The sequence below is a fragment of the Rhinolophus sinicus genome, chromosome 16 (assembly GCF_057876585.1).
Source record: "Rhinolophus sinicus isolate RSI-liver-muscle chromosome 16, RSI-T2T, whole genome shotgun sequence".
NCBI classification, from domain to species: Eukaryota; Metazoa; Chordata; class Mammalia; order Chiroptera; family Rhinolophidae; genus Rhinolophus; species Rhinolophus sinicus.
Genome location: NC_142516.1, coordinates 120,977,482 through 120,998,357, shown reverse-complemented (window position 1 = coordinate 120,998,357; position 20,876 = coordinate 120,977,482). Strand labels below are relative to the sequence as shown.

Below are 20,876 nucleotides of genomic sequence, written 5' to 3'. Positions count from 1 at the left end.
ATCACGCCAAAATTCAATGTCATCCCAAAGAAAGTATCAGTAAAATTTTTAAAATAGAATTTGATGCATTGATTTCAAAGTTTACTTTGAATAGAAAATTGTATAGCAATCACCGTGAATATTTTTAAAGGATTAACAATAAGATGGAGTCTGTTTTACCTAATGTCAAAAACATAAACTTGAATAAAATAAAAATAAACATAACCAAGAGCTGTAGTAATTAAAACACTGACATTTCAGTAGCAAGAGACAAATTAGTGGAAGAGAACAAAGAATATAAAAACCTACCCAAGTATTGATTTCCTGTTATGCTCTCCATCCCATCCCATTCTCCAACTAGATGAGCCAAATTCTCCTAGTTGATGATAATTAGACTGTTCTACGATCAGGCCAGTTTAATGGGATATTATGGTAAGATTGGTTTTCACTTTTTACCAGTCCATGTTTCATTTCAGCATTGCCAATGCGATATATTACACTAAAGCAAGCAGAAGCAGTGGACAAATTAGTCTGCAGTAGCAGAAAGTCCTTTTAAGCACCCAGATTCTGGTTATCTCTGTCATACATAAATTATATTCTTCCTTTTTAGGCTATTTTTCCCCCCCCTGGGGAACAAAGCATTTCCAAATATCTCCCCAGACTTTATTTTAAGGTGGTGCTAAATAGACCTGTGGGCACCATCTAATGCTATTATCAGAAAAGATGAGTATTCTTTCTAAGGTAAGGGGTAGAATTTATGCAGTGGAATTTTAATGAAAACCTTTACTTGGGAGATTTCTTCTGATACGCGTTCTCAGATAGTTAAAGAATACAAATTGTTCTACAGTTCTGCCTGTTTTTTCTTTCTGTCAGTATGGGATGGATTAGAGGCAGAAATCACAGTTGGGTCATTATTGCAAAATTTTAGGGAAGTAGTGAGTACTTGAAGAAAGCTTAGTAGCAGTGGGTGGATGTGAGAAACTAGAGGGAGAACAACAGGCTTTGTTAATTGATTGTTAGTAGAAGTTAAGGAGAAGGAGGAGTTGTGAGCATTAGCTCATAGAAGATGGATCCAATTCCCAGCTGCAGTGGTCTAGCAGGTTTGGCATGCTGGGACAAATGATAGACTGCTTAAGGAAGGAAAGTTGGATGAAAAAACACCGGCACCTCATGAGCAGTAATGGCAGTACAGGTAGTAGAGGTCCCAGATCCAGTCCATATTAAGTCCTAGCAAACAGACGTTAAAGGTAGAAACTGGAGTTCAGGATGTTAGCCAGAGGCATAACTTCAGACTGTGGTGCAAAAACAGCTTCATAGTGAGTGGTTCTCCAGGAAATTTCCTGGAGAAGAGTCATGGTTGATTGGGGGCCACCTAGACCCAAGGAAATGGCCTAGCAAGAAGAAAGCGGGCAAGTAAACTGTGGCCACGGGCAGGATTGGTTTCCCTGCCTGAGAGGAAGAAGAAACCCCTGGGAATATGTGTAGCATGGGACATAAAAGGGTAGACTGATCCCTGAGGAATATTCAGGGAGATTATTGCCCATTATTGACAGTAAGTTGTTCATTGTCTCACTTATCACCCATGGCAGAGCCAAAACAATTTCCTAATACCTATGGATTACCTGAGTATTGTTATTAATATACTGCTGACCTAGCTGGTCTCTGGTACCAGGTTGCTTTATCTTTGTAAAGCACCATTTTCTTTGTTTCATTGCACCACTTAACAATCACCCTAAATCCATTTCTGTTCTTTCAGATTAAATTCCAGTGCTTTAGTCTGGCATTCAAAAATTATAAATTTACCCTTTTCCATGAATGCAAATCCTCTGTTCCAGGAAGATTATTCATCTTTTAGATATGCTGTATAAACCTAGAATGTTCACACCTCTTCCTGATATTAAAATTCATATTTTCTTCTTCCTGGATATTTTCAAGGTTGATCATTGTAACATTGTTTTATAATAGTAAAATACTGTGAATCACCTAGATATTCAACCATTTGGAATTTTTATTATGTCATGCTGTAAACATTAACCATGAAATATTACAGTTATTAAAAATGGCCTATTGGACCATTTAGTGAATTGGGAAAATGGCCGTGATATATTAATAAGTAAAAAGGATGAGATTTCTGAACAGTATTGTATAAACCCCATTTTTTGCCTCCAAAAAAACTTAAAAATTATATCTAAATTTTAAAGATTTTTGTCTTTTAAATTATATACAATAACTGTCACTTTTGTATTCAGAAAAAATTGTTAAAAAAATTTGTAATAGTTTAGAGAGAAAAAATAATAGTGAAAAATTATTTATACAGAAAGTTCTTGAAACTAAGGAAAGCAAAAGAGACTTGCTTCTCTTCATATACACTCTCCTCCTAATTCTGTTCATCGTAACCTTAGGTAGAAGTCAGAATAACTACTGGTGGGAACTATATACTGATCTAGAGTTAGCAACTTTAGTTCTGACACTGCCACTAAACGGTTTCCTCAGTGGTAGCCATGAACAGCCTATCGCGGTTTCACTTCTTCCTTTAGAAAATTAATAAACTATAGTGAATAGACTTGTAGTTAAATAAATACGCCTATATAGAGGATGCATAGTAGGCATTTAGCAAGTATTAGTGTTAAAACTACTAGCTCAGAAATTTTATGTTCTCCAAGGCTAAAACTGAAGAAATAGATTACAAGTACTTCAAAATATCAGATTAAAATCTTCAGGCCCTTAATAATATTCATTGTAGGCTCTTTCAAATCTTGATTCATGGTATTTCATCTGGATAATGTATAAAATTATTGAGTTCTTTAGAAGACAATATTTTCAAATTTTCATTTACTTTGTTAATTCACTTTTAACATAATTAAAAGCATTTATATCCTAAAAGGAGATGTTATTTCACACAGTTCAAATTTATTTGCTTTCTTAACTTTAGGTTGCTATTGGCAGAACAGACGTTGAAGACTTAGACCTCTATGCTACGTCTCGGGAAAGGCGATTTCGTTTGTTTGCTTCTGTAGAATGTGAAGGGCAGTTATTCATGACTCCATATGATTTTATTTTGGCTGTTACAACAGATGAGCCCAAATGTAAGTATATTTTTTAAATTATGTTATTTTTTTTAAGTTAATGTTAGTGGGGTAACAATTGTTAGCAAAGTTACGTAAATTTCAGGTGTACAACTCTGTAATACATCATCTATATGTCACATTGTGTGTTCACCACCCAGAGTCAGTTCTCTTAATAACTTTATAAAATTGTTTTCTTTATCTCTAGTTTGTAACAGTGTGGAGCTGTTTAAGTTTTTCAGAACAACTAAACAAGTAATACAGTATTTTGGAAGACATTATGCTATACAGTGTTACCAGATTAATATTCCTTATAAACTCCTACTAGTGTCTCTTCTCTTATCAGAAACTTCCTGTTGTCCTGTTTCTCAGTACATTAAACTTAAACACCACCTTATGCTTGATATTCTTTATAATAGGCTCATATCCTGTCCGCTCCATTCTTATATCCATCTTGAACAGAGTAATTGAGAGGACCGGCTTTGATGTTAGACCTGGGCAAAGGTTCTGCCTGTATCTCTTCTGTATTTCTCATGGCTCCTGCCATGTAAATATAGGCTAATTGCTTCTCACCTTCCCATATGTTAGAGCAGTGGTTCTCAAACTTTTGGGCATTATGTACATTCTTGCAAATCTCTTTAATGTCTTACTTAATAGAAGACGGTTGGATTCTCGTATCTGTTTTTGTTTTCAATCTCTTGTAATATGTTGTTTTTCATGAAGTATATGAACAAAATATGCCTCACAGGTAGAAAAGCAGGAAAAGTATATTAAAATTAGACAGACTTGTGTTAAAACCTTGGAATTCAGTTAGTAGCATTGAGAACTTGGTTAATTTATTTAATTTTTTGTTTCCACATTTATAAAAAAGTAATAATAGCCTCATGAAGTTTTTTAAGGATTGAATATATCAGTTGAGGATTGACTGTTTAGCGTGGTACCTGTGACACACAATAATCACTTGATAAATGTGGCTAGCTGGCATCATCATCATTATCACTTGACTTCATAACCAAGGTTTTAAACAATCTTTGATATAATTGTATGGTGACCTCAACAGAAAACAAAAATGGTATGCTGTGTAAACATTTGCTTAATAATTATACGTAGTTTAAATAAATGTTAATAGAGATATACGTCTCATTGTTGATTATAACTTTGTGTTTGAAATCAAAAAAATTTCTTATGTTAACTACTTAAATAGAACCTAAAAGGTGAATTTCCCTTACTGAGCTATAATAATAACTGATTATTCTCATATAGCTTCAAATATTATTTTAATTTTAGTTTCAGAAATGTATTAAAAATTTTCAGATCTACATAGAAATATTAAAAATATAATGAACATCAACCTATAGCTTAAGAAATAAAATATATCCAATAGAATTGAAGTCCCTCTTGACCCAAGTTATATTTATATATGGAGTAACTTCATATGAAATAAGGAATTTAGAAAATCAGAAAATCCTTTGAAGAACAATCTTAATGGCTCTTTAGTCTTTATAAAGAAAAAAGCTAATAATATTGAACATGGAGACATATCCGGAAGAATGAATATGTCTTTTGTGAATAATTTACCCTGGAAATCTCGTAAACCCTACAAAACTCAAGAGCGTGTCTAACTTCCTCTTTTGATAAATAGCCTCTGAACATTGCATAAGAGCACGTGCATGTACTTTTGTACCATTTATTTTTCTTCTTACTGCTCTCTTTCAAAAGCAAAAGAATATAAATATTATTTGCATTGTTCTGTTCATTAGGAAGGAGGATGTCTTTAAAAATTAATGTATACAGTTATCCTAATTAAGGTTAAATGCTAAATTCTGCTTTATAGACCTGTGATTTTAATCACTGATTACACATTTGTATAAACTATCTTGGGTAAAGTAAGGATGCTGTTGCTACCTGGTAAAGAAATCTATCTGCATTAAAATCAGTTTGCTAAATTTTAGAACATAGTTCTTTTGATCTTAAAATGACATATTGCTTTAAAAAGAGAGTTATATAGCAAAAAATGCCTATCTTAAAATCTTCAATTTGATTTATTGTTTACCTTAACTGTGGTTAATTATACAGAAATAACCACATTGCCATGTAGAAATATTATTGATTGTCATTGTAATGTAGATGAAATAATTAATATTTACCAGTTCTTTAATGCAGATGTCTTATAGGACTTAATCACATATAAACCTGGAGATAATTCTTGGGCAGTCATTAGATATTCACAGTATTCAAACCTGAGCAAAGTAAACAGCAATATGACTCACATTTATTTTAATATTACAAGATTTATAGTTTTTGAGATCTTCAGGGATGTGAAGAGGAATCAGAAAAAGAAACTGATCCCTGGTATTTTATTCAACTGTAGCATTCTTAGAGGAAAAGAATGGAAAACAGGATGAGACTCTCCATCTCACATTACTTACTGTCTCCTTCATCCCTTTTTCCCTTTGCTCCCTATTTATTACAATTGTAATTACTATTGTAATTTATTACAATAAAGTAAAATTGTAATTGTTAATATTGTATATCCTAGTATGAATATTTATTAAATATCATTATTTGTGTTTTAAGCCCATAGGATATGCAGTAAATTAACTAACATCCAGAAATCCCCAAAATAAAATAATGATTATGGAAAATGTGTTCCCTATTCCACTTATATATTATAAATAGTGTATAGTACATGAAAAAAATGCATAACATAAATAAAATCATATCATAGATCCAAATCTTAAGGTTAAAGAAACTTTGCCTTTTAGATATAAAAGCTTGGTGTTATGAATAATGGTTATAGATAGTTACTGAATTTGGATATATATTACATGAAATATTTATTGTCTGATTCTTTTATTTTTTTTATTATAGTTGCTAAAATATGGAAGTCACTTTCCAAACAGGTAAGATAAAGCTCTTGGTGAACAGATAAATTCTCTCTCTCTCTCTCTCTCTCTCTCTCTCTTTCTCTCTTTCTCTCTCTCTCTCTCTCTCTCTCTCTCTCTCTCTCTCTCTATATATATATATATATATATATATATATATAAATAATGTGATATATGTAATTTTTCTGCAAATTAAATCACATCAAAGTGCCATATGAATATGTGGCTCAACATTAGCAATAGTAGAATTGAAAAATAAGTTTTGATATATTTGTACAGTGAATACTATGAACAGTGAAAATAAATGAATTATAGCTATGCTTTAACTAGATGAATCTTAGAAATATAGTGACAAAGTAAGCAATTCAAAAACATATAAAGTATAATTCTACTTATATAAAGTCCAAAACTGAGGAAATGAAACCATATTGTTAAGGATACATTCATAGGTAGGAAAACTAAGGAATGATAAATATAAAACTCAAGATAGTATTTACCTCTGGGGAGATGGAGTGGAACATCATCAGTGAGGGGTGCAAAGAGTCTTCTAAAGTACTGGTTATTTTCTATTTCTTAACAATTTCTAACTTTAAATTTTACATATACTCTTTTTTGTACTTTTATATGTGTTATAAACTTCAATATAAAAAGAGGAAGAGTATTAGCCTAGTAACCTAGGGAACTTCCTTAACCAGTTAAAAATAATTCTCCAAAAGCCTGTAGCAAACATCCAATTTACTTGTGAAACTTTAGAGATACTCTATAAAATTAGATATAATCCATATAGTCAGCTCTCACAACTATTACTCAACTCTTTTCCTACAGGTGTAAGCCAGTGTAGTGCATTAATTTGCTAGGGCTGCCATAACAACTACAGCAGTCTGAGTGGCTTAAACAGCACAAATTTACTTTTTCATAGTGCAGGAGGTTGGAAGTCCAAGAACAAGGTGTTGAAGAGTTGGTTTCTTCTGAGGCCTCTCTCCTTGGCGTGTAGATGGCCATTTTCTCCCACTGCCATCTTCACATCTTTCCTCTGTGCGTGTCTTGTTTCTTAATCTCTTCTTACTATAGAGACTAGTCATTGGATTAGGGCCCACCATAATGGCCTCATTTAATAACCTGAATTATCTCTTTAAAGGCCCTATCTCCAAGTACGGTCAAATTCTGCAGTACTGAGAGTTATGACTTCAAGTGTGAAGTTGAGGCAGACACAGTTCAGCCTATACATTGTAGTAAGACGAAAAAAAAAAAAGAACTGGAACAGTAGCAAACAATATGATTGAGAGAAAAATGTAAAAATACATAGATTTCAAATTTAGTAAAAGTTTAGCAAGGTTGCTTCTGGATGTAACATCCGTGAACCAAAGTTAATGAAATGTTTCTGTACCAGCAATAGCAGTTTGAAACTACTATCAAATAAGATACATTTTACAATAGTAACAAAAATTATTAGATACTTAGATACCTAACAAAGGTAAAAAATGTTATTATATTTTTAAAAAGACATGAGTAAACACAGAAATATATCATGTTTATAAATATTCATTTAGAGGAGTAAGGGCCCAGAATTTTCAGAATAACTCTGAAAAGGAAGAAGTGGGGAGAAATTGGGATGAAAACAATTGGGCTTGTTCCATATAAGATTAATAATAGTATTATAATAATTAAAATAGTATTGTATCAATATAAGAATTTTTTTTTAATTAGATCAAAGTAACAGACTCAGAGTCCAGAAACAGATCCAGGCATGTATGGGAAGATCTACAAATCATTGGAGAAAGATTTGGCCTTTAGGTATTGAAACAATAGTCTTTCCAACATGGGAGCAGGTAAAATTAGATCTCAAACTGACTATCATATACAAAAGCAAATTTCAGATGGATTAAGTTCTTATTTTTGGAAAACAAAAATTCTGAGATATTAAAAGCAAAATGAGGGGCCTGGGAGGTTTTGTTAGACAGGACACATAAAGCAAAACTCAAAGGAAATTAGTGGCAAATTTTACTAAGTTAAATATCAAAACCTTTGGAACACCAAAACACAGTATCAACAATGTTAAAAAATGTGTGACAGATGGGAGAATTGCAAGATATTAACAGAAAAGCTTAAGTATCTTGTAGTTATATAAAACTCTGGTAAATCAATATAGAAAAGTTAATCAGCTCAATAAGAAAAAAATGGACAAACATAGTTATTAATAGATTGGCCAGTATATGTACCCGTATGAGAGACAAAGACAGGCACTGGCAGTGGGGAGAGCTTCCCAGCATGAGTGGAAATATAGATTTTAATAAAATGTAAAAGTCCTTAAAGTTAACAGAAGACAGAGAAAATCAGTGTGTCAGTTAGATGATCTAGACCAGAGGAAACTAAATTATTACTAAAATAAAGTGCTTAGAATCAGTAAGAATCTGGCCAGTCATTCACTAGTTGTGTGACCATGGGTGAGTTACTTATCCTCTTTATGTCAGTGAAATATACATAATAATGATTGTCTATTAAAATGAAATGAGATATTGTTATTAGCCCACTGCCAACCACACAGAGGGCATGTAATAAAAGGTAGCTATGACTTTTTGGTCGTAAACTGTAACTGAGTTTAAGTTTAAAGTCGAATACATGGAAACATTTAAAATATTAAGATCTCTTTGTTAATATTTACATAATAGAGATGGTATAAGTTAAAGTGTATAAAATGTATTCAAAATGTTTTATTTAATCTATTGCTCTAACAAAAATATTTATGAGTTTACTGTTGTTTAGACAATAAATACCCCAGCTTCTCATTATTCATACGTGAATTTTTACATCTGTGCCATTGCTACCCATTGCCTGGTGGCATTTGTTACCTGCAGTGCAGAGATAACACTGTGAAAGAAATGAAAGCCAGGATTCACAGATGGGATTCAGGGAGTCTATAAATCCCCTAAAAATACCTCTCTTGCTTTTGGCATCCAAGGATTCCTTATTTGCGTGGCAATTCTGCCTTATAATGAAAAAGATAGTTTATAAATGTCACAGAACATTTTTAGGTTCAGCTGCATCAGGAAGGGTTTGTCTAAAGTATTTCTCAAACTTGAATGTGCATAAAAATCACCCACAGATCTTGTTAAAAATACAGATTCTGATTCAGCAGGTCTGGGGTGGGAATTGAGATTCTGCATTTTTAACAAGCTCCCTAGTAATGATGCCTGGGCTATTGGGGAACCACACTTTGAGTAGCAAGAAGCAAAACACTAAATAGAAGAGGTTTCTAGTTTTTTTACAGTGTGTTACTTAGTAGACTAATTTTTTTAACTTTAATTTTAATTTTTTATTATTAGTTTCAAGTGTACAAAACAAATAATAGTTAGACATTTCACCCCTCACAAAGTGATAATCCCTTCCCCGAAGCTTCTACCCTTCTGACATTGTATATACTGTGTTTCCCTGAAAATAAGAAATAAGTCACTATTAAAATACTTTCCATTCCTTCCCAATATAATCTTTTGTCCATTTACTTCTTCTACCACAAAGGCCCCTAAGTCCAAGAGGGTTACAGAGAATGGACAGTGTGTGAAGCCAGACAATCAGCTCTACTGCATCTTTTGGAGCAAAAATATATATATATTACATTATAGTTGACATCCAATATTATTTAGCTTCAGCTTCAGGTGTACAGCCCAGTGGTCAAGCATCTACACTGTCTATGAAGTGGTCTCCCTAATAAAACAGGTGACACCTTACAAAATCTTTACAACATTATTGATTATATTCCCCAAACTGTCTTTCATATCCCCGTGGCAATATTGTGGTTACCAATTTATGCTGTCTAATCCCTTCCCCTTCTTCCTCATCCCCACCCCCCTCCCATCTAGCAACCATCAGTTTTTCTTCTGTATTTCTGAAACTATTTGTTTACTTTGCCTATTTATTCAGATCTTTAGATTCCACATATAAGTGAGATCATATGGTATTTGTCTTTCTCCGACTGACTTATTTCACTTAGCATAATGTTCTCTAGGTCCATCCATATCGTTGCAAATGGTAAGATTTCATTCTTTATGGCTGAGTAATACTCCATTGTATAAATGTACCACAGTTTCTTAATCCAGTCTAGTAGAGTAATTTTTAAATTTCAAATTATTTCAAGTTATCTCACCAAATCCTTTAATAATTTCCTTCACATTTAACCAAATTATAATTTTCACTTATTTTTAACACAGCATGTACGATACATTCAAAATTGTTATAGTATCTGAGCAGTGATTCAAATGTTTAAAATTATCCAAAATAGTTCCCCACTCCCAACTGTGATACTTTGATTAAAAAAGAAACTGACTAATCAGTAATTGAAGTCTTGTTCTTTACTGAATGTTCAAGTTGAAATTAGGAAAAACTAAAAAAAACATTGAAACAGTGTCCACAATAACTCCATACCCCTGTCCTCCCACTTCATCTCATGTCATCATTCTTTGAGTCACTATTAAAATACTTCCCATTCCTTCCCAATATAATCTTTTGTCCATTTACTTCTTCTACCACAAAGGCCCCTAAGTCCAAGAGGGTTACAGAGAATGGACAGTGTGTGAAGCCAGGTAATCATGTCCGACCTTAATTAGGAAATCTTTCATGAAACTGTCCTTTTCTATCTGACTCCAGAACTTAAATTCAGTTTTATCTTAATTTAAACATCATATATATGTTATTCCAATTATAAAATTTATCTGAAATTTTTGGTAGTCTAAGTGAATTTTATGTAGCATCTTTATCATTTATTTTATGTTTGGACTATGAGCAAATGTTGGGTTTTATGGTTGAATGAACCACAGGTATAGAATACGATAAAAATAGCCATGTCTCTGGTCCTCTGAGTGGAGAATTTTTTTGCATAGGCATTTAAATATTTTTGATCTATTTTATAAGCACTGGTTTACCTATCAATCAGTATCTTGGTACCTTATGTCATAGGAGTTAAATCAAATGCTCTCAGAAACACCACCAGTTTGGAAAGGATCATCAAAGCTCTTTCGAAATCTTAAAGAAAGAGGTAAGTTAACATGAGTACTTACGCATTTTAATATTGACACAAATTATTTATACTATTCATATATACATATTTTCCTCATACTTAAAAATAATTTTAGAACTGTTTGTAAGTGTGCATAGAGAAAAACACCAAAATATTAATATTTTCTAGGTAATGGGATTAAGGGTGGTTGTTATTTTACTTTTTATATATATTTATATATTCCAAATTTTTTACAACAAAGTCAACTTTTATACATAAAAACATTTTTAACCGTATTGATAACCATAGGCTATATTTACCCACAGAAAGCGTTTTTCAAAAATATTGATCTCAAATGTCCATTTTGTTTCTTGGGAATTACAGCTTTTCTTTAATTTAATCAATATGAAAACTTATTGAATATGTCTTGGGCTGCTTCAATTTGAACATGTTTCTTTTAAAAATAATGCTCACTGCAAAATTCACCTCTTTCAACTTACTCTAGTATCCATATCTATATATCTAACTTATTTCATTAATTCATAATTTTCTTGCAATCAAATTATATAACTCTTATTGCAATTTTCTTTTACAGTGTACTTTTTGTACATATTTATAGCAAAAACTAATTAATAAAATCTTTAAGATTCTTTTAATCTTAAAAAGAAATGTTTCTTTGAAGTATACTTTTTTATATTCTCAAGTATGAGAATAGACAGAATAAAAATACTGAATTACATAAAGTTACCTTTTTCTTTTTCATCCATTTTTACTGACATTGGTTTGAAAATACATTTGGCATGAAGACAAATACTTTAAAGGAGTAGTTATAATCCATACGTCTTATCTAAGAAGAATTAGAAATTCAAATTGCTTCCATCTGGTTCTCATGGAATCTGAAAGGAAGAGACACCTTATCTTTTATTGTAGGCTTTTCATAACTAGGGTTTTAAAATCTTTGTGAAATCTGGGCCAACGTATCTTTAAAGCTCTTAGAAATTTTTTCCTGGAAGTTGTCTTAAAGATTGCCTTTCAAATTTTAGAGTGGGATGATAAGATCAGGAAAATTTAAAGCTCAGACACATTAGTTAAATTGGTCAATTAAAAAAAATATTTCCTTAATACCTCTCATGGGAAATGCAAATTAGATGAAATATAATCTGAGAAAAAGAAATGCATGGAAGAAGGAAATTCTTTTTAGTTAAAGGGAGGGTTAAATCTGGAAGCCTTGGGTTTAGGTTTCTCCCAATCCTCCTTAAATTATATACATGTTTTTTTCAAGGGAGATGATCTATTCAGTGTTATTCAGAAGAACTATCTGCAGTAATGGACATGTTGTATTTCTGTATTGTCTCATATGGTAACCAGTAGCCTAATGCGGCTATTAAGTTAAGCACCTGAAATATGGAAACTGTAACTAGGGAACTAATATTTAAATTTTATTTAATTTTAATTATTTTAAATTTAAATAGCCACGTATAGCCAATGGCTACCCTGTAAGACAGTGCAGATCTGTCATAGTGATTGGCTTATCTAGGTAATCCATGTACCCAAAAAGTTTTAGAACCATTAGGTCAGGTAAAGTAGAGTTACAGAGAGCCCTTGCTTTTTTTTTTATAACGGATTCGGTGGCAGAGGAATTTTAAAGCTAAATCTTTTGAGCTATTGAAGATTAATTTACAGATGAATTTTATCTGCTTGAAATATTACCTAGCAAGAAAATGTTATTTAATTTTACAAAAAATTAATTAGTATACAACATTTATGAAAACATTGTCTTAGTTATTACAGCCAACTGTAGTATATCATAATATAGGAACTAAGTAGTGTAATGCTTTTAAAGGACTTCCCTTAGAATTTTTTAAAATTGAATTTTCAAAAGAAACCTAGTTAGCATCTTGGCATCCTTTTATTTTCTAAAGATTGCAACATAACTATATGCTTAGCATTTATTGTTGTTTTATTTTTAACCCCAAGTGGCCTTAACAGAAATTAAAGAGTTAGTTTAATAGATTTACATATTTTTTTGGAAAGCTTTAAGAATCCACAGTGTATATTTAGTATAGTATTTTCTCTTTTCCTTAACCATTTTTACTGATTATGTGTTACTTTGTCTCCTTCCCTGTGAATTACACAACTTCAAAAACCATTTAGTCCTATAGACAAGTGCCTACCATGATAATTATGATCATGTTAAGTAATTATGTTAAGTAACCCTTCAGTAAACAAAATCTTGAGTTAATTATCAAATAAAAGATGTGTAGCAGTTATTAAACTTTTTTATACCAACCAACATCTCTTTGGTGTATTCCACCAAATCAATTAGAACAACAGTCAGTAAAATGGGATTGTGGAAACAGAGAGCCTATTCCTCATCCAATTTCCCTTTTTTCTTCCTGCATTTATGCTTTCTTTTTCTTTTTTCTTTTTTTTTTTTTTTTTTGAGGGATCCCTATGGAATCTAAGTATTGTATCTTTATATACATTGACCGTTCCAGAATCTTTCTCCCATAACATTCATGGCAATCAACCAGAACTATGTCTATAGGTCACAATATTCTAGTATAAACAAAAGAAGGGAATGCTTTCAGGGCCTTCTGGCTTGTTCCCTTCTGACAAACTGCCTGACAGTGACTCCTCTTTGTTCTGTAACAAAGAGGGTAGCCTCAAAGAGCATCAGGTAAAATGGAAGTTTAAAGTTCACAATCTGATTATGTAAGGATTTTTTATGCCCTCTTCCCAAATATCAGGACTATCTGCTGTCTGGATAATTGTTATTGGCTTATTTTTTATTTTAATTTTCTCAGGATCCACTTGGCCAGTCAATTAGGCATTAATTCTAATTTGGTGTATTATAGCCCAAAAACAAGAATTTGAGTGACAGAATGTATATTTTTATTTACTTCAAACTCCTTTTAAAGTTTGTAATTCTGGGGTGACAAAAATCTCAGGTTGCAATATACAGAAAGTATAAGCCATTCAATTAAAATAAAATCTTCTTAGATGACATTTAAGAAGCATTAAATTCATCAATAATAATGACTTGAAAGCAGAAAAGGGATAGCTGTAGAATTTTGGTTTTTTAATGTAATACAAAAATTAAAATTCTAAGCATGAATATCTAAATGTTTTATTCAAGTATTACTAAGAGGTAATTAAGTACTTTACAGTGTTAACCATTTCCAACTTTTTTATTTTGTTAGATTTGTGTACTGAAAACTAGCAACAAGTTTAAAAGTTACAGTCATAAGTAAACATTATAATTTTGATATTTTTTTGCCACTATCTCTGGAATCATTAATGGAAATTTTATATGGGTTTCTACAAAAACATGTGAAACAAAGTAAAATTAATTTTGTTGCTTCTTTTGCTATCATTTATGATAAGTTTAGTATCATTTAAAACAATACTTAACATATTCTTTAAAACTGTAAGTCCTTTATTAATATTACTTATTGCTGTTATAAGAATATTTTACTTGATAAGAAAAAGTAATATATATGGCATAACTAATACATTTTTTTCTTCTAGGTGTGATTTCTTACACAGAGTATCTTTTTCTTTTATGTATTTTAACAAGTAAGTGTTCTCATTAAATATATTCTGGATGCAACTTTCTTTTTTAATCAGAATCTTGGAAAACAAGTCATTGTTAGATTCTCTTACTATTGAAAATCACTTTAGATCAATCCATGCAGTTTTGTCTAAATGCCCACGGAAAATGCTAAGCATGGCATAACAAGAGTCAAAACTATAAATATTATGGCTTACAGAATAGTAGTAAAATGCTCATAAATTGTCAATTTAATATCATTTATCAATCCCTGTGGTTTAATCTACATGAAAAGTTCAGGACATGGAATGATTTGTAAATTTCTTGCTCTATTCATTCAAATCACATTCTCAACAAGACTAGTGTGAAAGAAGGAGGCTTTTAACTAGTGAGTCTATCAGAATACCCATCATGCATCCTAAAACAGTTTTGTGATTCTCTTCCTTTCATATGCAGTAGTTTTCATGAACTATATAAAGAGTTTACTAAGGTTTTCAATTAAATTGCATTGCGCGTAATGGTGGAACTTGAATGCTATAGTTCACTGCACTCCAGCCACCTGACCTTTCTGTGCCTTTATTCCCACCTCAGGAAATTGTACTTTCTGCTCCCTCTGCATCAACAGCCTCATGATAATAAACATCATTCAGCTTTCCTTTGAAATGGGAATTCTTCGAGAATCCTTACGTGATCATATTCCCTAATATAGCTCCCTCTCCCATCTCTCTCTTTTTATCCCTCCACAATGTTTTATTTTCTTCATAGCACTTAAGTTATTTGAAAGTATTTGTTTTTTGGTTTACATGTTCTTGTCTGTCTCACCACACTTGAATGCAAGGCGCATGATGGTAAAGATTTTATCTTTTTTGTCCATTTCTGTATTTAAGAACGTTCTCTGACACATGGTAGCCTCTCCAAAAATAGTTGGTGAATGAATGACAAAAGGAATGGATGAAAATATCACTAGTGGAATTTTCAATTGTGGAGATTTGTGGAAATGTATGGAAACAAATACTATGATGATTCGAGTCCAATCAATGATAAATGCTACCATGAAAATTAGTGGAGTGGTTGCCAAAGAGTGCCTCAGAGACTTGTTAAAAGTTACCATGTTAGTTAGAACAACTTTGGATGCAAAATTAGAAGTTATAAGTATCTAAACCAGCAGAGTGATAGGTTAGAGTAAAATAGAACTGGTTAAGAAAACCACTTGTTCAAACAGGACAGGGTATAATTTAAGGGTGTTGGGAGAAAACACATATAGTGGGTTTTGCTTGCTATGGAAAAGTTAGAATCTTTGGATGCTGTGAATCTTCTTTTCGACCCATCTTAGAAACTTCTGTGAGCTTGAATTTTAAAATTATGGATGTGTTTAGATTAAAACCAAGAAAAATGTGAATAGAGGGCTGGCAGGAAGCGAGTTAGATAATCTGTTACCTGTCTATGGTTTTCTCTTTACTTTTTATTATTTTAACTTTATTTTTCCTTCCAAATGATGCTTGTAAGGCCTTCCTTTCGATGTGTATTTTCAAGATCTTTTTAAAGCTTAAAACTTGATTATCAAAAATGGTATAGCTTTTTGTTTCTTTCTCAAGTGAATAATCATGATAGTAAGTTTAGATTCCTAAAATACACGCAAGAGATGAACTTACATAAAAGACTGGCTTCCGTTTCCTCTATTTTCAGAGACAGCTGTTACTGGTTAATAAAGTATGTCTGTATGCTTCTCTTTTGCAAGGTTAAGACTTCCAAACAGTAGTAGCAAGTGTATCTGTGGGAGGTCCCATTTTTAACGTTTTGCCAGTCATCTCAAAAGAGTAGGTCAAATGTTTTGGGAAAAAAAAAAAAATCATGTACACTGAGCTCCTCTTTGAAGGACACGTTCAAGTTTTCTTCTGTCCAGATTTTCTTCTTTATGCTTTAGAAGTGAAAAGAGGAAAGGGATTGAACCTCATTCTGGAGTTCATTAAATTAAAGCAGTTCATAGGGTTTGAAAGTTTGTCTTTCTCAGAAAAGCAATACTTTCTTGTATTCTGGGGGAAACTGGGAATTAATTATTCAAGCTTTTATTTTATATTTCTGTTTTTGAAGCCTCTAGAAGTTTAAACTCAAATATGTAATCTCTGATGCTTGACATTTATTTTCATAGGTCATTTCCATTATAATTTTCTCAAAAATTTGGTCTGGTCCATTGTGTTGTATTTTTATTTTTTCTTCTGTTCTTAGTAGTCGAACATACTGAAAATATTTCACATGTGATGAGCTGATACGTTTCTTTTAAACAAACTGAGACTTTGGATAAGAAAAAGAAATATTTATTTTTGGAAGGAAGGTAGTCAAATTTTACCTTCAGCGCTATGCAACAAGTATCACACAAGTACTTTTGAAGTATATTATCAATTCTGTTTCTAAGTGAGCTAATATATGAAGCAGCAATATGTGTACTTATATACAACTTTTATTACATTTAACTAATAGTAACATATTCCTTTGTTAAAGAAAGTATTTCTGTATAGACTATGAATAACTGTTTATAGCTAATACGGATTTTGTTCTTTAAAAACATTTTCAGACTGCACAAATACTTTTCTTTTTTTTCTGGCAGAGCCACATGCAGGCTTTAGAATAGCTTTCAACATGTTTGACACGGATGGCAATGAGATGGTGGATAAAAAGGAGTTTTTGGTGGTATGTATATTCTATGCTGCATTTTTATCAATAATTAAATATTGCTTATATTTTTATACTTTTACATTATTTTGAATATTTTTGTAGAAGAAAGTGAAAATTTTACGCTTTCACCTTAATTTAATAAATAACTATATTCTTACATACTTCGAATAATCTTTACATTGTAAGACTATAAATTATATTCAGTATATAAAGATGATTTTAGTCGTTTCCACATTTTCTGGAAGTTTAACATGTGTCAAAAATTTTACATTGGGTGGATAACAGGCAATCCTGCCCCGTTAATAGTCAGTCCCCATCATTTCAGTCACCTAATCATATCTCAGCCACAGGAACTTCCCTTCCTTCTCATTATAGAATTTATGATTTTTGTTCCAACTTTTCTTTCACTCGTTATTGCCTTGTATTCCAGTCTTGTTCCCAGTTTTCTATTCCCATCTGTCTTGGACCAAAGGCTGATATAAAGTGGGAATAGTAAGACTGCTCTTAGGTATTTGCCTTTCCATCTTTTTCACCTGACTGGTCCAGTGTTGGTACTGGTCTAGCCACCTCATCAGCTGCTCATTCATCATATCCCCTGAGCCGGCCTTTCAGTATGTTTCTATTTCTTTTTACCCATGTATCCTGCGTCTACTTCTGAAGCAAAAGACCTATTCTGTTTTTTTCCTCCAAAATAGAGATCAACATTAGTTTATTCCTTCTATTAACAAGGTCTAATCTTAGCATTTATGGTCAACTCTATATTCACGTATACTCTCCTAGTAAAGAGAAAAGGGAAAGATGACATAAGTAGCCATTTTATTTTCTATTTTTCCTTTGTAACAAGCCATTAAAAATCCATCAGAAAACCTCTTCAACAACTTAGTATTTTTTTCAGAGACTAGAACATGGAAGAGAAACTATGAAATCATTCTTTTCCATGGTAGGAAAGAGAAGAGATAAAAAATCCTTGTCAAAAGCTAATTAGTAGTCATTCAAAAGGGAAGCAAGCAGAGTAATTACTGGTATCTATCGAAAGGCCTAATCTCATACCCACGTAGCCCTTAGCTGCGTACAGTACCTGGGCCAAGCCATTGGAGCTGGAACAATGAAGGACCCCTCATTCTAGTGACTTTCAGGATGGTAGCGGGTGAGAGTTTTCAGTTCCCTGGAATGACAGAAGTATGTTCCTCATGTCCTAAAGTGGACAGATTTAGTTTAACACAGTTTTGTTTTGGTAGTGCACACCTGTATTTTACGACTCTCGTAATGGTCCTAGTAAGCTAAATGATTTTCAGTAAACTTTCTATGGCAACACTGCCAAGTTCCACCCCACTGGTTTAAAGACTGGCTTTTGGAAGGAACTCACTCAACTTTTGGAAGTTGCCTGTATAGATGTCTTTTGGAATACTGTCCATTTGTGGAGATCGGACACTCTTATAAAAGCTGCCCTTGCTTTAAAGCAGTGGTTTACTCTTTGCAATGGCTGTACTGCTGCCTCATATGTGATGTTTTTTGTTTGTTTGTTGTTTGTTTGTAAATAGCAAAGAGTTCCTGAAAGCAAAAGGAGGAGTTCTGCTAAGTTATTTGTAGAGGTCTAAAATCTATGCTTCTCATGCCTGTTTATAAGTGATTATTAATAACCTTTGCTAAAAAAAAAACTCTGTTCACTAAGAAAAATTGGAAGTAAATTTATGTGTTAATAAATCATTTATATTTTATACTGTATTTTTAATTGTTATTGCACATTTTGGGGGGTAATAGCATTTTATTTGACTTTCAATTATTGCCATACAAAACAAAATGAAGAGTTGACATAGCTGTTCATATTACACAATGACCTCGCCAGAAAACTTAATAGAGGTAGGATTAGGTTTCCATTTGTAAAGTAGGATTTTAAAGAAGGAATAATACCATTTATAATAATAGCTAACATTTACTGAGCAGTTACTATATAACAGGCAGTATGCTACATAATTACTTGTAATATTTACTCTGCACAACATTCTTATAAGACCTGTCTATTATGCCTCAATAAAGCTGGAGAGAAAAAAATTTCCTATAAGATAAGGCATTATCTCCATGTTCCTGATGTGGAAAACAAGCCTTAAATAATTGGAGTAACTTGCTCAAGGGGCTATATGTGCAGAATCCATATTCCCACCACAATGCTCAGTTACCTAAAAAAGACCTTAGAGGTCATCTGGCCCATCCTTATTTCATTTATGAGCAAATTGGAGCCAAGAGAGGGTTGAGTGACCACTTCACCACCATAAAATTCATGTGTGACTAAAGATGGGCTCGAACCCAGAGACCCTGAATTCTATTCCAGTGACTTTATACCTCAGTGGGCTTCATCCCTTTCTATGTGTGTATCACAGGCTCCATGGCTTTGTGTCTTAGAGATAAAGTAAAACTATAATTTTGTACATTTAACTTAACCGTGGGTTGCTAATAACAAAGGATGTATTTTCTTTTTCTCAGAAAGAAAATTGGTATCAGAAAATATATCTGCAGTAGTTTTACTGTCATTCATGGATGACACTGTTTTCTTTGTTTTTTGAACATACCTAGCATAGCGCTGTAGATATGTACCCAGAAATTCATGTTTGATATTTGATTCTTGATTGGTTTCATTTTCAGCTTCAAGAGATATTCAGGAAAAAGAATGAAAAGAGGGAAACTAAAGGAGATGAAGAAAAGCGTGCAATGCTGGTAAGAATAATTTATAGTAGTTTCAGGTGGGTTTTCTAGGTAAGAATTACTTTATTTAATATGTTGAAAAACAGTGAACAAAGTCTGTAACTTTCGAGCTGTCCCTTGAAAACTTTCTAAAGTTCTTATGTAGAAAAATTGCTTCAGTGTTTATATGCATCAATATCAATATTTATATCAAATATTGATATTAAACATCAGTATCCATATTACATTCATTAAATCATTTTTATTCATATTGTTGTTGAGATTTAAAGGGTATATCACATAATAGATTAATGCAGATCATTATGCATGTAAAAATCTAAAGGTGAATTGCAAAGATTTAATTACACGTGTGAGTGAATTTAATGGTACTGTAACAATATGAATGTTGAAGCAAAAACAAGGAAATAATATGTATTTTTGCATTCTTCGAAATGCAAAATAGATTATAGATTCTTCTTCTGGGATAGTGATGTTTTCATCTAATTCTGAAGGTAGAGTTAAGCAACATTTCACTCCATTTTCTTACCAGATATCTTTTTTGCTTGTCCCAAGTACTTCAGCCTAACAATATCCCAGGTTCACATAATAAAAAATAACAACCAGGCACTGACACCTTACTAGACCTTACTATCACGTGCTATCCTAGATGCTTTGCATGCAATTTCTCAATTAAACTACCCAAAAGTTATCTTATTATCTGTAATTATAGCTGAGGAAACTAATAGCTGGAAAGGTTAAGTATCTTGTCCAAAATTACATAGCTATTAAATAGCAAAGCCAAGATTTTAACCTATGGCTGGCCAGCTCCAAAATCTGCACTTTTACCCACTATAGCATATTTTTTTATCTAATACTTAAATAGCAGAAACATGGTGAATTTTCTTGGCATTAAATAATAATTATTTCATTTGCAAATTAGTGGTTTGCATTGGTCTACCAGAAATTCAAATAATTAACTTCAGAGAGTTACATTTTTTTGTTATTCTCATTGTTATAAGGATATGTATTAGTTTTTTTTTAAAACATTATCT

The 20,876-nt window shown here is 32.1% G+C and overlaps 1 protein-coding gene across 1 annotated transcript in view; it reads left to right on the top strand.

Annotated features, from left to right (window-relative positions):
* The window catches only part of MICU3 (mitochondrial calcium uptake 3), an 80,263-nt gene that overhangs the window by 24,621 nt on the left and 34,766 nt on the right, over positions 1-20,876 (top strand). The window contains exons 2-7 of the mRNA XM_088793347.1: positions 2,912-3,065; positions 5,916-5,947; positions 10,880-10,958; positions 14,451-14,498; positions 17,078-17,160; positions 19,786-19,857. Of these exons, the coding sequence (XP_088649473.1) occupies positions 2,912-3,065; positions 5,916-5,947; positions 10,880-10,958; positions 14,451-14,498; positions 17,078-17,160; positions 19,786-19,857 (468 nt within the window). The remainder of the gene's footprint in view (positions 1-2,911; positions 3,066-5,915; positions 5,948-10,879; positions 10,959-14,450; positions 14,499-17,077; positions 17,161-19,785; positions 19,858-20,876) is intronic.